This window comes from Natrix helvetica, assembly GCF_964273705.1.
Source record: "Natrix helvetica genome assembly, chromosome: 1".
In the NCBI taxonomy this organism is placed as follows: Eukaryota; Metazoa; Chordata; class Lepidosauria; order Squamata; family Natricidae; genus Natrix; species Natrix helvetica.
The window spans coordinates 77,303,302-77,321,710 of NC_138548.1; the positions used below are offsets into that span (position 1 = coordinate 77,303,302).

The following is an 18,409-nucleotide window of genomic DNA, read 5'->3' on the forward strand; positions in this document are numbered from 1 at the left end:
TGAAGAATGCAAATTGCTGAAGGAGGCACTTTAGATATCCTAACTATATATACTGTATTTTTCGGAGTATAAGAGGCACCTTTTCCCCCCCTAAAAGATCGTGGAAATGTTGGTGTGTCTTATACAGCCACTTTTGGCCTCCCGAAGCCCCACCCCCACATCCCATTTTTGCAAAAGTAATGGACCATTTTTCGCAAAAACGGAGGCGGTTTTGTCTTCCCCCAACCTCCAGAAGCACTCTTCAGGCTTCAGCAGGGCTGGGGAAAGGCAAAAATGCCCCCGTAGGAAACCCGGAATAGTATAAACACAAGAGAATGTGTTTGTAGATTTATCTATATAGCAAGTTAACCTTTCTCTTTAATTAGGATTCTTTCTTGCTTATTATTATTAGGGTTCTCTTCTCTGGCAGAGTCTTGCATCGCCTTTACCTCCCCCCCCCCACCTTCCATTCAATCATGCCTGAAAAAGTCCTTGCAGGTTTCTTGACAAGATTCTTCCTAGAGGTGAGAAAAAGTGACTGGGCCAAGGTCCAGTTGGTTTCATGCCTAAGGTGGGACTAGAACTCACAGTCTCTGGTTTCTAGCCTGATTCCTTAATCACTTCACCAAACTGGCTAGCCATTGTCGAATCTTCCATTTCTCAGTGAAGTAAGTCAAGAAACTATCTTCTCCGTTCTTGGTCCCATCCCAGCCCCCTCTCCACACTTTAAATAAGCAACCAGGCCACTAGGTACAGCTTGCTTTGACTGAGGTCACTGCCAGTGGTGAAATTCAATTTTTTTTTACTACTGGTTCTGTGGGCGTGGCTTGGTGGACGTGGCAGGGAAAGGATACTGCAAAATCTCCATTCCCACCCCACTCTGGGGCCAGCCAGAGGTGGTATTTGCCAGTTCTCTGAACTACTCAAAATTTCCGCTACTGGTTCTCCAGAACCTGCTGAATTTCACCCCTGGTCACTGCTCTTTTCTATTAGCACTTCCTGGAAAACATTTGGACATGCCAAGATCCTACCTGGTGTACCATCTCCTTTCCCTTATCTGGCATTTCTAATCCCACCAATAAAAGGTGAGTGTTGAACATGTGGATGGGCAGAAGGCAACCTCTCATCTTTTATCAACTTCGGATTGAAGATTAGAGGATTTTCTCTCTAGAGAGACTCAATGAATGCTTGGGAAAGAAAAATAGGTCATTTCTGTGGGAGAAGACTCAGAAATATTGCTTTCTATCCCTTTTTTACTTAAAAAAAAGATCTACCTAGGGATGGGTTTCAGGGACAGGCTTTCTTGTCGGGGATAGGCATGGCTGGCTAGGGAATTCTAAGAGTTGAAGTCCACACATCTTCAAACTGCCAAGATTTAGAAATGCTAGTTTATTGATATAGCTGGAAGGGCAGGAGGGAAGAGGGGGCGGAATGAAAGTCAGATTTAGATAGGTCACAGGGTGACAGAGAACAACCTGTAGAGTTCTTAGAATATATCTAGAATGCTTCTCTAACAATAAGAATTGTTTGGGTGTTTATTTGAGCCATTACTCTGCTTGCAAGAATATTTAGTTCATTTCTGTACCTTCGATGGAGTTCCTAAGGGGGATGGTCTGATAGCTATCTCCCTGAAACACTTTTCCTAGATAACATCTGGCCTGCTGTGAAATAGGGAGAAGACTTTGGCTTTTGCCTCAGCGAGCCACCCAGCTCTGTTTTATGACTGTTTCGATCTAGTCTAACAAAGGCACATAGCAAAAAAAAAGAAAGCTTTTTCCCTTACTATTTTTAAAATGAGATTTGGACAAGAGTAACACATAAGTATCACTTTCCACAATTCATTTGCAGCAGCATCATTCAGCTTACATGATATAATTAAGATGCAATCCAGACCCCACATAAATCGTAGCATGCAACTCCCCTACCAGTTTAATATGGCTAGGCGCTAGATATTAGTCTCAGGCAGAAAGTGAAAATTCTTACAGAGAAGGTTTCTAATCTATTTGAAACTGATTCAATAACTCTGCTTTATTTGAACTGTAAAGATCAGGTTTGAGAAAATCTAGTGAGCTGTTTCCAGCTTGGAGTTTATTTTAAATTAGGGCCTTTAAAGTAATATCTACAGACCTCAGTATGTCCACAGACTTTTCCCTTGTCCACATTCCTCGTCCCATAACCTTCTTTTCAAGACCATTTTGTTTTCTTTTTAAAGAAGAACAAAATTGCAATGGATAAGCATTCTCATTATTTCAAAGAATGCCCCATATGTGTGTTTACAGGCGTTGTTGGAAAATAAAAAATGGTGGATAGCATCAATCCACCATTTTGTTTGGGAAGGTTTGTCCCCTTCAAAGTTAAGTTGAGAATACCAAAATCATCTTGGAGTTGATGAGACACGTGATGAGATGTCTCCTCACCAATTTGCCTTTTAGTAAATGAGCATTTACTGATTGCCTAATTTCTCTAGAATTACATGTTCTCAACAGGACAAATATGCCCATAATGATTAAAAAGGTTAGATCCATATTATACCCATTTGATCTAGCTTTCAGCTTTTCTTTTTCTTTCTTTAAATTATCTGCCCTACATTAACCTTTAGTTGTAAGCTGTCAGTCAGTCAGTCCCTGTCAAACTGCCAATCCATCCTGCATAAGAGGATATATAGGATAAAAACAAATTATAAAAGAAGATCAAATGAGTCAAATGATTAAGCAAAGTCAAGACAGGATCAATGTCCAAGTTTCACCGTCATCAGCCGATTACTATTTTGCTGGGTTTCTCATGTTCATTGAACCACATGGCTGTTTTGTTTTATTTGAAGTTTATTAAAGAAAGAAGACTATGGGAAATAAAAAGTTGTAACTCAAACATAAGGATAGCACATTCAGTAACAGAGGAAGTAACTGATTATATAATGTAATGTGAAAATGACCTTGCAGGATGGGGAGAAGAGATGCTGCCTAGGGAATAATCAGGGGATGTAAATCACGCAAAGTAACTCTATGTGAGTTGGGCAGTCATATAAATGTATTTTATAAATTAACAACTAATTAAAATAAAAGTGGGAAGGGCCTTCAACTTAGTAATACACATAAAAAGAAACTTAGAAAGAATTCGCTCTAACTTATCAGGCAGTAAAAGAAATAGTGGGACAGACTTGAAAGTTGCTGATAATGTGGTCTTTTAATAAAGTGGAATTAACTCATCTTGTCATGTTTCCTGTCTGGTCTACTTGGGAGGCTGACAGATTGTAAGAGACACAAAATAGACAATATGTATGGAGAAATCTAGTATTTGGACAGTTACACCCAGAACTTTCTTGTTAATCAAAACTATTGGAGTACATTTCAGAAGAGAGACAATGAAGAAATGACCACTTTAAAACTAATTAATATTAACACTACAGAAACTCTAGCACTATGTACTTTAAGATAAAGATCAATTTCATTGTATTGGCAGACAAATACCTTGGCTAAATAACATAGCCAAGATATTTGCCTGCCAAATCATATGGGCCAAGATGCTTGTAAGAACAGCTCTTCTATCTACTAAACTGTTTCTCTACCCTGCTATCAAAATCTACGAAAGGTGCTTACTCCTATAAGGCAGTGGCCCACAAGCTTTTGGACACCAGGGACCAATTCCGTGGAGAAAGGTTTTTCCATGAATTGTGGGGGAGGTGTGGTTTTGCATGCTCCCTGCACCCTACGGATGGAGCTTCGCTTGTTTGCACGGCCTGGTTGCTGGCATGCTGTGAACTGGTGTCAGTCCATGGACTGGGGGTTGGGGACCTCTGCTCTAAGGTATCTTTTCACTGAGTGTATACCTTATCTGGAAATGCGAGAGAGGATCTTCTCATCCTTTGGGTCTAATTGAGGACTTTCTTCATGCTGGCACCAAGGCTGGTACCAAACGTGGTTTCATTCAAGATGAATGAACAGGTTCTGGAGTCTTACTTAATGTAGCTTGAACTTTTTATACCCCCCCCCCCTTCAGTTAGGCATAAGAGTAGATATGTGGTTTTTTCTATGTCCATTAGTGAATGACTTCATAAGACCATCATGGGTGGTTCTCTTGTCAGCCAACAGACTTTCTCAATACTGTATGTGTCCTTAGCAGAATCGGTTCTCATGAGAAACAGATGCAATATATCACACAGATTCCCGCCAACCTCTCCCTTTCCTGAAGATGAAAAAAAAACCAGTTTTGTCTCTTTTAAAATGAGCTATACGTTTTTGGAAAGACGCTGGAAAATAAGTGCGTTGTGCCATCTTATACATGTCTGGCATCTCCAGGAATCTATGGGAAAGTCCAGATAAATAGAAAAGCAGGAGGGAATAGGGCATTTATTAAATGAATATTTTATTTCTGTAGAAATAGTTAGCACATCTAATGAGGAATTTATATTGAGTTTTTAATCGGCTTAAATCTAAGATTCATTAACCCTGTCTAAAAGTTATGAAGGTATATTTTAAGGTTAGCCTTGAATCCTATTATAGCATGGATCTAAAAAATTTTTGGTGCTTTGAGTCAGTGTTGAGACCTAGTGACTGCTTGAACAGATCCCTGGAGTTTGCTGGGCAATATTTCAGAGTAACTGCCTACCTCTTTACTGGGACTGTGGGATGGATAAATTCTATTTGTAGCAGTTGTCTACCAATTTGTGGTCTATTCAGAGTATTTTGTTCCTGTTGCATTTTCTTTTTTAATCAGTGTGCTCTTCCCACGTAATCTGAATGGTTGTGTGATTTCTCTTCTTCAAAATTGAATATTTGCATTTCAAAATGTAAAGAATTACATTTACATTTCCGTTTCCTGTTTTAAAGAGTAACATTAGATTTCATGTATTTCTTGTAGTATTGATCTATCTCTTGAAAGAGATGACCATGAAGAGAAGAGTTTATTCCTCTAGCCCAGGGGTGGGTTCCTACCAGTTCTAATCTCTTCTACAGAAGAGGTTCCCCTCTTCTACAGAAGAGGTTCCACAAATTTACAGTGCCGTTTAGAACCGGTTCCAGCTCCCTCCCCCCATCCGTCCGCACATCATCAAGATGAAGAGTGAGAGGAGGAATTCTGGGAGTTGAAGTCCATAAGTTTTAAAGCTGTCAAGTTTGAACACCCCTGGGTTTTTTTTTTCTAAAGGGTTAGGGGTGCAAGGGTCTTGTAACTTGACAGCTTTAAGACTTGCGTGCTTCAAATGCCAGAGTTTCTGAGCCAACATGACTGGAGGAGGAATTCTGGGAGTTGAAGTCCACAGGTCTTAAAGCTGTCATGTTTGAACACCCCTGGGGATTTTTTTTCTAAAGGGTTAGAGGTGCAAGGGTCTTGTAATTTGACAGCTTTAAGACTTGCGTGCTTCCAATGCCAGAGTTTCTGAGCCAACATTTTGGTTGCTAAGCAAGAGTGTTGTTAAGTGAGTTTCACCACATTTTACAAGTTGGCCATGCCCACTCGGTCACATTGCTGGCAAGCCACTCCCACCCAGTCACATGGCCAGCAAGCCACTCCCACAAAGCAGGCCACACCTTCAGAAGAGGTTCTAAAAAAATTTGAAACCCACCACTGCTCTAGCCACACTGTTGCTGTTTGGCTAGGAGGTGGCCTATTAATTATTTCACTTTTTGTTTTATCTTTCACCAGAAATGAAAGCCCTCTTTCTTGGAAACATTGGTGGCTATTGGAAGGCAACAGTAGGGTGCCTCCTGTAAGCAGAAGCTACCTACCAGTAGGTACTATTCCAAAGCAGGAGACAGGATCAGAGTATAAAGAAAATAAAACATATTTAAAAAATCTTGAAAATGCAGCACATGACCTTTTGGTATATCACATGTTACACAAATAATTGTTACATTAGCAATTCACAGCTCACCTGCCGAGATTCCTCCACATTCATGGGCATGTCTGGCCACCAAAACAATTCCTAAAAAATAAAATTAAAAAGTGAAGTAAGATTCTAGGGGAAGTAAATAATTCTCTAAATGCTCATATCAAAATGAGCTGTAAACAAACCTCTTGGGAGCATTCAGGACACACCAAGGAATTGGAACAACTTAAAACTGCTGCCAGCACAAAAATTAGCTCTTTCACAATCTGTGGATTGTACTGTATGTCATAAAAGGCCACTTAGTGTTCCTTGTTTAGTACAAGCTTTTGACTTTAGTAGCTGGGAGCACACTAAGACAGACAATGTGACTTATCTCTTCTCATGTAAAGGTAATGGCTTTTCAAGCTCACCTTTTAAAAGCAGCCACAGGTAGGATGATTATTCCAGTATTAAATAACTGTCTTAAATTAGCTAGGTTACCAGATGTGGATCTGGAAAACCTTTTATTTATATTTAAAATGTATACATTTATTTATAATATAAAGTGTGAAAAAAGTAAGGAAATCAAAGAGAAAGCTAATGGTTTGAGAAAGTGGATAAAAGTAGAAGAAAATTTGAAATGAAAAAAAGTTACAGAGAAGAAGCTTCCAATCTTTTTATAAGTACAATTAAAAATTACCTCTTACTCCATGGTTACAACCTAACTCTCTTTTTTTTCTATAAACTTTCCCAGAGGCGGGTTGCTCCAATGTTGGGCCCAGATCAGGTAAACTGGTAGTAGCGGCAGAGGAGGCTCCACCCACCCACCCACCCAGACACTTCTGTGCATGCACAGAAGCATCACGCACGTGCGAGCGCATGAGAGTGCACAAACACGAGAGTACAGGAGCGAACCAGTAGTAAAAAGTTTGGAAACCCACCACTGAACTTTCTCTTCTAATCATTAAAACCGTAAAACGTAACTTCACTTTTTCTGACTCAAGCAAAAGCCTGTAAGGGGTTTCCATTCAACAATAAAAATAAATATTGTCTTTTCTCTGATCAAAGAAGTCAATTTAGCCATCTCAACAACTTTTATTGTCTTCACCAACCATTCTTCCATTGTGGGTACTGCCAAATCTTTCCATCTTTGTGCATATAATAATCTTGCTTAAATTATCGTGCGCTAAAACAAAATGCAATAACCTTTTTACAACTGTTTGCCTATCAATCCCAAAATTAATTGTATGTTAGAATCCAGAATTTTCTAACATTTTACATATCCACAAAACATACTCTGATGATATATGGCTACTCAACGTCCAACCATAATGGAGTCTGCTCATTATGATTGTATGTTGTAATGGTCATAAAAAGGGTTGGCCAATTTTACGAGCCTTTTTGTAGCAAAGATTAATTGAACGTGGTGGTCATAAAGTGGCTGCAGCAGACATTAAGTGAACACCATGGTCATTAAGTGAACCATGTGTACACTATGGGCATGGTTTAGCGGAAAATAAGTGCCAGTTTTTGGCAAAACGGATGTAAAACACAGTCACATGACTGCAGGATCCTTCAAATAGCCATAAATGTGACCATGTTGCTAAGTGTCTGAAGTTCGGTCACATGACTGTGGGGAGGGCACAATCATCAGTACCTTCAATCTAGGTCATAATTACCCTTTTTGGGGTCAGTCATAACTTTGAATTGTTGTTAAACGTTGAGGGCTACCTGTATACCAAGAGTGTATTCATTCATAAAAATTATCTTTAAGATTATAGCCCAGTGTAAATTTCAATTCTTTCAGCCACATATTTTTCCACTGTTCCATCTGTATCCTGTATTATAACCAAAAACTTTAGCCCATTTTATTATCCATTCTTTCACTTGTTTTTCTTTGATTTTCTTCAATTTTTAATAAGAGTTTGTGCATTTTATCAACTGCACGTTCATTATTTGTACACAATTCTATTTGAAACTCGGTCATACAATGTTAAAAACCACACATTCTTTTCTGTTTTAATTTTTTCTAATAATTGTAAAGAGGGAACCATTGGCATCTATATCCCTCTGCTACTAGTTCTTCTCTTAATTTTATTTTACATTCCCCTTGACAAAATCTTAGTATCCTAATAACTTGTGACAACTGTGGACAAAAAGAACTCCATTAATATGGTTGCAAGAGAGATGAATCTAGGGAGGGTGGCTCTGAACAAACCAAAAATTTTTACATAGCTGGATCTATTTCTTTTGGTGATTGGGTCAGTAGCTCAATAGCAGTTACTAAGAAGTTACTAAATACTTACTAAGATTTAGTAAGGTTTGTTGAACTATTATTATCCCCAACCTACGACACCTTTGCAATTTGCTGAATGCATGTTAGTCAAGAGCCTATTGACCAATCCCTGCTTTCTCTTTCCTCCTGTCCTTTTGAGAATATCTACCTGTCTCTCTCTCTCATATTCTCTGTCTCTGTGTCTCTCTATCTATCTATGCGCGCACGCACACACGCACACAGAGGTGGGTTCCGGCAGGCACTACTGCCAGTTCGCTCAGGTGTGCGCATGTGCAGTGCAATTAAAATTGTTCTGTGCATGTGCAGAACTGAAAAACATGATGGCACCAGCACCGGTGCTCGAGGACCGGTTTCAGGAGCAGGCCTGGGTTGCTGTTGATTCCAGTGACTCAAGCCGGCAAACCACTACCGATTCACCCGAACCCGTCCGAACCGGCAAGAACCCACCACTGCACGCACGCACACACACACGCACACACAGACATATAGATACACACACGCACACATTTCTAATTTGATTCCATTTAAAATAAAATAAAACCACACGCATCAACCATGACTGATGGTGTCCAGAAGGGATGGTGCCTATCCTCTGAAACTGCAGACCACATCATTTTTCAGTAGCATCTATGTCTCTCATAATTACAAGACATAAAAAGTAACAAGAGCAAATCCTCTTAGTAGACTGCTTTGTGAAATGTGACCTTGACTTTCATCCTAGCTTTTGAATCTTATTGTAGACTGGCGCTTCGCTAGATAATATGACATGTGATATGACATCTTAAGAGTAGAGCGCATTTAACACCACTAACTCTCCAAATGAAACATACATCGTTGGAGTGGATGTAATTTAACCATGTTCCTGATCAAATTATTTCTGCATTTATTGTATATAAGAAGAAGGAGCAATAGATACAGCTGCAGTCATACTATGAAATACAATTGTGCTATGTTAAATATAATTAAACTTACATTGCCAGGCTGAAGTGACTGATGATCAGTTATGGTGGATGTCTTCTCTGTGCCTACTCCAAGACAATGCCCTTCAATGTTACAATAATACAATAGTAGAGTTGGAAGGGACCTTGGAGGCCTTCTAGTCCAACACCCTGCCTAGGCAGGAAACCCTATACCATTTCAGACAGATGGCTATCCAACATCTTTTTAAAGACTTCCAGTGTTGGGGCATTCACAACTTCTAGAGGCAAGCTGTTCCACTGATTAATTGTTCTAACTGTCAGGAAATTTCTCCCCAGTTCTAAGTTGCTTCTCTCCTTGATTAGTTTCCACCCATTGCTTCTTGTTCTACCCTCAGGTGCCTTGGAGAATAGTTTGACTCCCTCTTCTTTGTGGCAACCCCTGAGATATTGGAACACTGCTATCATGTCTCCCCTAGTCCTTCTTTCTCTTAAGCTAGACATACCCAGTTCCTGCAACCATTCTTCATATGTTTTAGTCTCCAGTCCCCTAATCATCTTTGTTGCTCTTCTCTGCACTCTTTCTAGAGTCTCCACATCTTTTTTACATCGTGGCGACCAGAACTGAATGCAGTATTCCAAGTGTGGCCTTACCAAGGCATTATAAAGTGGTATTAACACTTCACGTGATCTTGATTCTATCCCTCTGTTTATGCAGCCTAGAACTGTGTTGGCTTTTTTGGCAGCTGCTGCACACTGCTGGCTCATGTTATTCTGAATTAATTTTAAACGGCTCTATGGCTGGTCTTATTTAATTCATTTCAGTGAGTTTTGAATGCAACTCTTACGTGCAGGCAGAATATATAATAATAATGCCCAGTCGATTACCAGTAACCTCCTGTTGCTTCTTAGAACAAACTACAAGTAAGGGGAAAGACTATCAGTGTAGTTTTCCAATGTCTTCTTATGCTTCAGAAATTAAAATAAAGTGCAAAAAAACAATAATAATTTGAAATAGTCTTACAGCAGGAAGGGAGTAGTTTTCAAGCTTGGGAGTCTCCTCCCTCCTGAGCCTAACAGCAACTGCTTTCTACACTTAATCAGAATTGTAGAAAATGGAACAAAAACTAGATATTTGCAATTCTCATCCAGCATCTCTTTCTCCTTTCATTTCATTAAAACAACATTGAACATTCCAATTGCAGAATTACTGTTTCTAGGGTGGTTTGGCTTTAAAATGTTTTATGGGTAGGTGGAATGGCTTTTGACTTTGTTTTTTTAGGACACAGTCAATTCCAACTTATTCCAGGGACTTTGTATATTACCTAGGAAATAGGTTAGCCATAGCTAGACTACTTTTGCTGCCAAAGCCAATATTTGGAAGGCATCTGCATTCCTGCACTAGTGGAACTATACCGTAGCTTGTGTCTTCTTCATTTCTGGAGATGTCTTGTTATTATTTATTCAATTTACATCCCATCTTTTCATCAAGTGAGCACAAAAGATGACTAACATTAAAAGGAAACAAAGGAATAATTCTTACAAAAATACTTAAAATTATTAACAAATTCAAATGGAATGTAGTACTGTGAAATGGCTCACATTTTTAGTAGCTAATGTCACAGTAAGAATGGGTTAGCTTCAGAACTATGGATGTCAGACAAATACAAGATGTTCCATATAGTGAAATCTAAAGCAACTGCCTTGATTCCTCTTATGTTCATCCTCTTTCCCCTGTTGAAAGAATCACACTCGCTTTCAACTCAAAACTGATTGACTAGAATTTTTTTAATTTAGCAATTTTTTAAAAAATATTATCATTATAATCTCTGTGTGTGTGTGTGTGTGTGTGTGTGTGTGTGTGTTCCAGTATAACTCTGGAATGCCTCAAGCAATTCCAACCAAACTTGGTACATAGATGACTTACCCTCTGGAGAAAAATATTATGGGGGTAAGACATCCCTAAAACCCCTTGGTATGTGTGCTCTGTTAAGATACAGCCTGTTGTGCCTTAAAGTGGCTTCTACTGTACTGCCGTAAAATGGCTTCTACTGTGCAGCGCAGTGGAGTTGCCATGGTAACGGCTTCACAGTCCTCCACAAGGGGGCTGGTAAGGGGGAAAAGCCAACATTATAAATTACGTTTGGTTGGGACATTTTCCCCCTATAAATAAATACCCGGGTTATCGGCTAGTACTTTATGAAATCAAGATATGCTGTTTGAAATGGTGTTCATATGATTCTGCAAATTTACATTTTCTCTCTGAGCAATCAGTATATTAGAAATTAGGAATGGAACAAATGTTTATTAGTGTTCTCAATGTTTTTTGTCTATGAATTGTTTATTAGATAATTCACATTTTATTGGATAATAAAATTAATAATAGTCTGTGCGTTACTTGTTTTTTTATGCCAGCTAAAAACTAGGAAAATGAGTACACCAAAACTGCATTTGATAATAAAATGCAACTGCATATAGCTTTTAGTCAACAGACAGCAAAATCCAGTTGCATTTGATTATTGGATATGTTTTTTAAATGTTTATAGAAGTCTGATTACTCTTCTGCTATTTTTGGAATTGCTAAAAGGAAGATAATGAGTAAAAGAATGAGGAAGACCATAGCTGAGTGTCTTATGCTTTGCATGCAAAAGGTCCCAGTTCAATCCCTGGTATTTCTAGAATTAGAAAATCCTTTGGGCAGAAAATCTTCAAAGTTGTTGATTATTACCAGAACTTTATGCATTACATCAATACTTGGGGTAAGGCAATAATAATCTTTGAATGATAATTTGATGCTGCCAATTATTCAAACTAGACAAGCAAGGACATTTCAGAAAAGCACCTCTTTGCGAAAGAAACTGTGATTGGGCTATTTTTCCTAGCAATTGCCGTATTTTCTCAGGGACCACAAAGGTGGAGTCAGAGTAAAAAATGATCAAAACACCAATTTTCTTTGACACCCCAACTACAAGAAAAGGATATGCAAGACTCACCAGAGGTTCGAACTTGTATAGAAGACTAGAATTAAATTGAGGATCACATGAAATTATGTGAGGACTACAAAATCCCCACTTATAGAATAAATATATGCATATATTACACATTCATTCATTTCAATTCTTGTATGGCCACCCATATTAGAAGTGCAGCTCTTAGGATTTTACCAGTGGTGAGATTAAACAATTTTTTACTACTGGTTCTGTGGGCATAGCTTTGTGGGCATGCTTTATGGGCGTAGCAGGGGAAGGTTACTGCAAAATCTCCATTCCCTCCCCACTTCACTAACCTTCTTTCCAGTTCTGTTCTCCTGTTCAGGGCAACAAAAGAAGATCAGATGGAAAGCAGCAGGGGTGGGCTGATTTGCTGATTCTCCAAAGTACTCAAAATTTCCGTTACGGGTTCTCCAGAACTGTCTGAATACCACCTCTGGACTGTACATCTGGTGAGCACCCAGTTTGATTTGAAGATGGGCAGCTACTCAAATGTTTTAAATGTAATAAAAATAATGAAAGAATCAAAGAAATAAACTCTAAGTGGTTCACAACAGGTATATGAACCCAAACATAATAAAACAATGAAAGAAAGAAAAATCCTGCACCTAAAATAAAAGCAGAAACAAAAATCTGATAGCACATCTATCTTTTTCGATGCAACCTACACCCTATCTTTCAGCTCTGATTTTACCCTATTCCAGTGCTTGGGAGAAGACCAAATCTGTCTATCCAATCATCTCATGGAGACTTGTTAAGATGATAGTGATCACTCTCCTCTGGATCAAAATGACCCCAGCAAAGGGTTGAGTCCAAGACTATTTGAGAAAAGCCCCATTATTTCCATTGTGGCCATGAACTTTTGATCCTACCTAGATTGCAGTCATGAGACTGAAGTCACTCGACAGCAGGCCATAAAAGAATGCCAACAATCTGGTGATAAGATCCAATAATCTAGTTAGGGACCTTACCAGGCAGCACAATGGACTGTATTCAAGAATTATTCCCAATTTACCACATCAGCCCAATTTAATACACAGGCACACTCTGTGATCTCAGAGCCAGCTTACTCCTATATCAGTGTACTTTAGCAATCAACTCAAAATAGATAGCTAGGCAATTCCAAGATTGGGCTATAAACTTTCTGATAACAGCTGATAATCAAATGAATAATCAGCCAGAGCACTATGATTTGCCTTGAAATCTGAGTCATCCGCAGGAGAAAAGCAGAGTAGGAGATTACTTGCGAAAGTCCAGGGTTCAAGCATTACAGAACTCCACAAGCCTGCCCAAATGTCGTTGAAGGTCCAGATGCAAGGCAAAAAGCAAGAGAGTCAGAAACACAGGTTTGAAGTTAGAGAGTTGTTTCCGGTAGAGGAACAAAGACCTGAGGATTTCTCTATGTAGTTTAAGATGCTGTGTTGCCTATTAAGACGTATTGCTTTTCCATCTTTTCAGCGAGACATGCTGAATACTTTTGCTCAGCCCTTCGTAGCTGATGGTTTGGGCTAGGATGCCCTGATAGAGGATCAGATCCATGCTTATTAGAATAAGATTTCTCAGGTTCAATGTCTCCTGCAGTGGCTGCTGGTGTCTGATTGCCTTCTGACTCTTCAGGTTATTCCTCTCTCTGGTGTATGTCTTCAGCCTCGAACTCACAAAATTCAGACAAGGCCATTACAGTAAGATGTATTTCAAAATCATTATTCTCTCTCCCACTGGGACTTGAAGTTGAGGTTGCTAAAGGATATAAAACCCACTGGAGGAAAATCTCCAAGTGGGTAACATCACTACCATCATCCAGCCAGGTCTAGACGAAACCTGATATATACTAGGTCTATTTGCTCATCTACAATCAAGTTATGAGTGACTGAGGGCTTATTAGCAATAGCACTTAGAATTATATACCACCCCATACAGGTTTACAGCACTCTCTGGATGGTTTACAATGTCAATATATTACCTCCAATGATCTGGGTCTTCACTTTACTGATCTTGGAAGGATGGAAGGCTCGAGTCAACTTTTGAGCTCGATCAGGATTGAACTCCAGGATGTGGCCAGAGTTTGCCCACAAACTTGCATTCTAACCACTGTGCCACCATGGGCTCTTTTAGAAATAGCCTTGATGTTTATAATCAGCAACTGAAGGTCAGAGTTATCAATGACTCAGCCACCAATACCCAAGCTGGGACAGCTAGACCAGAAGTGGAAATACACTTCTAGCACATTTAGAGTCCCTTTTTTGTATCTAACTTTTTCCCTTTTGTAATCTATATCCCTCTGAATACTGTTGGTCAATGGCTCTGAGCAGCCATCAGAGAGGGATTTAGCTGAAGCACAGCTGCAATGGGACAGCCCTGAAGCTTCAGGTAAGGAAAGCACACAGCTGCAGCCGGTCAATGACGAGGAACTGCCTTCTGCACCTAATCCCGGAACATGTAGAACACAGAACAGGCAGGAGCAGAGGGGGTCAACCTGATTACTTGTGAGGAGGCAGCCTTGTCCCTCTTGACGGGCTGCATGTGAACCTGGCTATTTAGCACAGCAGATAGATGGAGGCAATGCTGGGGACAATGTGTTCATTTTCTACCTGTCTTGTTATGTATCATGTTTTCCCTCTGGTCCGTTTCGCTAGGGGGCGCTGTGCTCGACGCTGATTGGCTGACTGTTTGACAGCCGGCATATATAAAGGGCTGTCAAAGCAGGGCTCAGCTGTTGCCTGTTAGCTGAAACGCACGAAATGCGAAGTGCCGCGTTTGGCAACCTGTTAGCAATAAACTGTTAGCATTTGTTAAGTCCTGGCTCGCCTCCGTTTGTCCACCCGTGTTCTCCCAGCTAAAACATGTCTGTTTCCTGGTTGTTGTGATCCCTGCCTTGAATTGACTTGGATTGTGCTTTGTGAACTCTGGACGTTTCTTGCCTTGTGAATCCTCTTGTGTTGTAGATTTAATTTTGCCTAGTGGGTTTATCTTGTTTGGGAAACTTTCAAGCGCCATGTGGACTAGCGTTGGTCTGCTTTTGGCTGAACTTAATTGGGACAGTTCTGGGGTTTTGGGGAAGGAAATAGCTAGAGAATATTAATAAACCACTAAACCACAGTTGTGTGTGTGAGGGAGTGGGACAGCACAGATTCACCTATGATTCAGCTGTAAATTTTTATCTAGAAACTGAAACCTCTTAGAATATAGTAGCAAAGATCTAAGGATATAGTTTGGATAGATAAGTTGCTTCTGTTGCAGATAGGACAATCCCTAATAATAAAGATCATCCACTGAAGAATCAAACAATTAGGATCTCCATTTACATACCTCCTTCTTCTGTCCTTAGGTGGAGAGTTTTCCTGCTCATTTCTCTACATTTGATGTGGAGGTTACCTGGACTCTTCTTTGCTAATGATTGTTTCTAGTCTCTTTTCCCCCCAGCCTTGCAAGCTTTAGCCCTCGCACATCCCAACACAGAGCAGAAATCAAAGAGAGAAATCGGGTTCTCAGGTAGCCTTCTATATTCTGAAGATATATAAGAAACATCAGCCAGTTTAGAATAAGGACAGTCTAAGTATCCACAAAGTTAAAAGTACCAATTCACATTTTGTTATTTTGATTCTACCCAAGATTTTCTGATCTATGGACTTGCCATCTTACAACTTACTTGTGGTATCTCCATCCATCTCTATCCAATCAGTGCCTAAACAGATGAGCATACCAGAAGGTTGCCTGTTATTGTTGTATTTCTTGATATATCACCAAACAGAAGCAAAAGAGAGCAGATGGGCCAATAAAAAACTGAGCATCTGCCTTCCTGCTTTAGAAACCTGGATCACCTCCCAACATTTTCCCTCTGTAAGTAGTAAACCTTCTGTGCCCTCTTCTCCTCCGTATATAGAGAGATGTGGACTTCATAACCCCTCAAGACTGTGTGCAGTCATACTTGGTTCAGTTATGTTCCTATAGTTTCAGCTATTCCATGAGTCAGCCCCAGTCCATTTATATGGAGAACAAAAAGGGGACGATTTTCCTGTGTCATGCATAGAAATGAGCCCTACCCAAAGTAAATTTCCACATCTGAAATAATTACATGGGTCCATATGTTTCATTCAAGCAGTAAAATTAACCTATGAAAATGTAATTCCAAGATCTTTATAGCACTGTGGATTTCCCCATACACCTCCTTTTCCTGGGCCATTCATTTTCACGTATAAAAATGTTACATTGACATAAAGTGCAGTAAGAAGAAAAAGGCTTGGACTCAAAAGGCTGGTTCTTCGGAATGATACAACTTCCTAATACAAAGTGATTCACAACTAGCACTCATACTTCAGGGCTGATCGACAATTTGATGCCTTCCTTGTTTGCTTTCTCGTAAGTGACATAAAAGAGTATTTTTGGGTGTTGCTGTTGCTTCACAGGAGTAACACCCCATTTGCATTTGCACCAAGCGTGGGCAGGTCATTAGTGCGAGTTTGCTTACAACAGAACTGACTGGAAGCCTCAGGACTCACCAACTCATCTGTTAAGATACTTGGTGACAGATATTTGAACCAGTTGTCTGGAAGTACTCGCCACAGTTTTATCAAGGTCCTTTAGCAAACCCTGGTGTTAAATTTCCATCTCAGTACATTTGCCAAGACAGCAGAAGTGCCAGCAAGTCTTTACAGAAGAAAACAATATTTGGAGAGGGAGGGGAAAGGGGTGGGTGGGAAGGGATAGATATTTGGCTTCTTTGAAAAGAAAAAGTCGCTCTATATTAACTCACAGAAACTGAGAATCATCCACTGGTTATTTCTAATTGTGTTCTAATATATGCTGTTAAAATTCAAAGTGACAGTTTTCAGCTTTTCTCTTCCAACCAAGAGTTGTTCTTTTTTATTCTTCCTGCTTATTATCTTTTGCAGCTTAATATTAACCTGCCATTTTTGTTCCTGATGCAGAAGACCAAAGGGATATGAAGCCATAAACTGTCCATTACTAAACTGATGGCAAAATGAAGGGGAAATTGAATGTGCCATTAAAATATCCGTCTAAATATTCCCAATCATAGAACACAAAAAAGATATAGAGATGCTTAGAGTGTCATTTTCTTCCTTTATTCCCTGTTGGACATCCCTTGTAGTGGTGCCAGGACAGATCATCAGGGAGATGAACTTGTCGCTGAGAGACAATAATGACTTCATGGTACATAATCAATCAATCAATAGACTTTGTGATTCTAATAATGTGATTCTAATAAGGATTTTCTGTCACACTGTTTATCTGTCATGGTCCACTATGTTTTCTTTGGGGCCAATCCACATTTCTAGGTCCAGTTTTCTTCTGGGCTTTTACTTCCTTTCTCTTATAATTTTCCGAGATGCACCATCCCATTTAGTTAAGCACCTTTTGACACCCTTCGCCAGTTCCTTTTCCAAGCATGCTAAGGATTTCAGAGACTTCAACTCTGATGATTTAATCACATTAGCACCTTTACAAATCTATTGCCTTGAAGATTTAAGAAAGATCTCGGAGATCTCTTTTTGAAGGGAGAAATACAGCTAGTCTTCCACTTACATGGTTCACTTAGCGACCATTCAAAGTTACAACGGCACTGAAAAAAGTGACTTATGATTTTTCACACTTATGACCATTGTAGCATCCCCTCCGTCACATGATTTACACTCAGGCGCTTGGCAACTGACTCACATTTATGACTCTTGCAGTGTCCCAAGGTCATGTGATTCCCCTCTTGCAACCTTCTGACAAGCAAAATCAATGGGGAAACCAATTAACAATTGTGATACTAATTTAACAACTGCAGTGATTCACTTAACAAATGTGGCAAGGAAAGTCATAAAATGGGGCAAAGCTCACTTAACAAACGCCACATAAATTTTGGGCTCAGTTGTGGATGTAAGTTGAGGACTACCTGTATAAGCAAAACTGTTAGGTTTCTATGTAGTTATTTGCCTTTCTCCTAGCCAAGATAAGAACCGAAAACAATTTGCTAACGATGTTTGGGACTTCATACGGAGCATGTTAAGCTTCTTCTTTTGCTTCCTTTTCTCCAGTTCTCTTTCTGGTTCTTATTTTCTCCAGATTCATTGACTTTTCAAGGAAGGCACCACTTTCCTGCCCTCTCTGTATTTTGAGTTCTATTTTTGCAATTCCCTAAAAATAGCTTAGGCTGCTGCCAATTCTCTGTCAATGGCTTTGTTTACACTAAAAACTACCTCTTCTGAACATAGGATCATATAACTATACAACTGGAAAGAACATTGGAAGTCTTCTAGTCCAACCCCCTGCCCAAGGTAGGTGTCCTTATTCCATCACAGACAAATGGTTGTCCAATCTTTTCTTCAAAACCACCAGTAATGGAGCATCTACAACTCCAGGAGGCAAGCTGTTCCACTGACCAACTGTTCTCACTATCAGAAAGTTTCTCCTTTATTCC

At 39.6% G+C, this 18,409-nt stretch overlaps 1 protein-coding gene across 5 annotated transcripts in view; it reads right to left on the minus strand.

The window, feature by feature from the left end:
• Window positions 1-18,409, minus strand: part of TMEM229B (transmembrane protein 229B) — a 51,650-nt gene that overhangs the window by 9,358 nt on the left and 23,883 nt on the right. For 3 of the 5 annotated variants that reach the window (XM_081937745.1, XM_081937747.1, XM_081937746.1), the window contains exon 2: window positions 5,849-5,899. In XM_081937745.1, coding sequence (XP_081793871.1) covers window positions 5,849-5,878 — 30 coding nt within the window. In that variant the 5' untranslated portion in view covers window positions 5,879-5,899. Of the gene's footprint in view, window positions 1-5,848; window positions 5,900-10,597; window positions 10,730-15,294; window positions 15,411-18,409 lie in introns of those variants that run through there. The other 2 variants (XM_081937743.1, XM_081937744.1) reach the window with 2 other exon arrangements.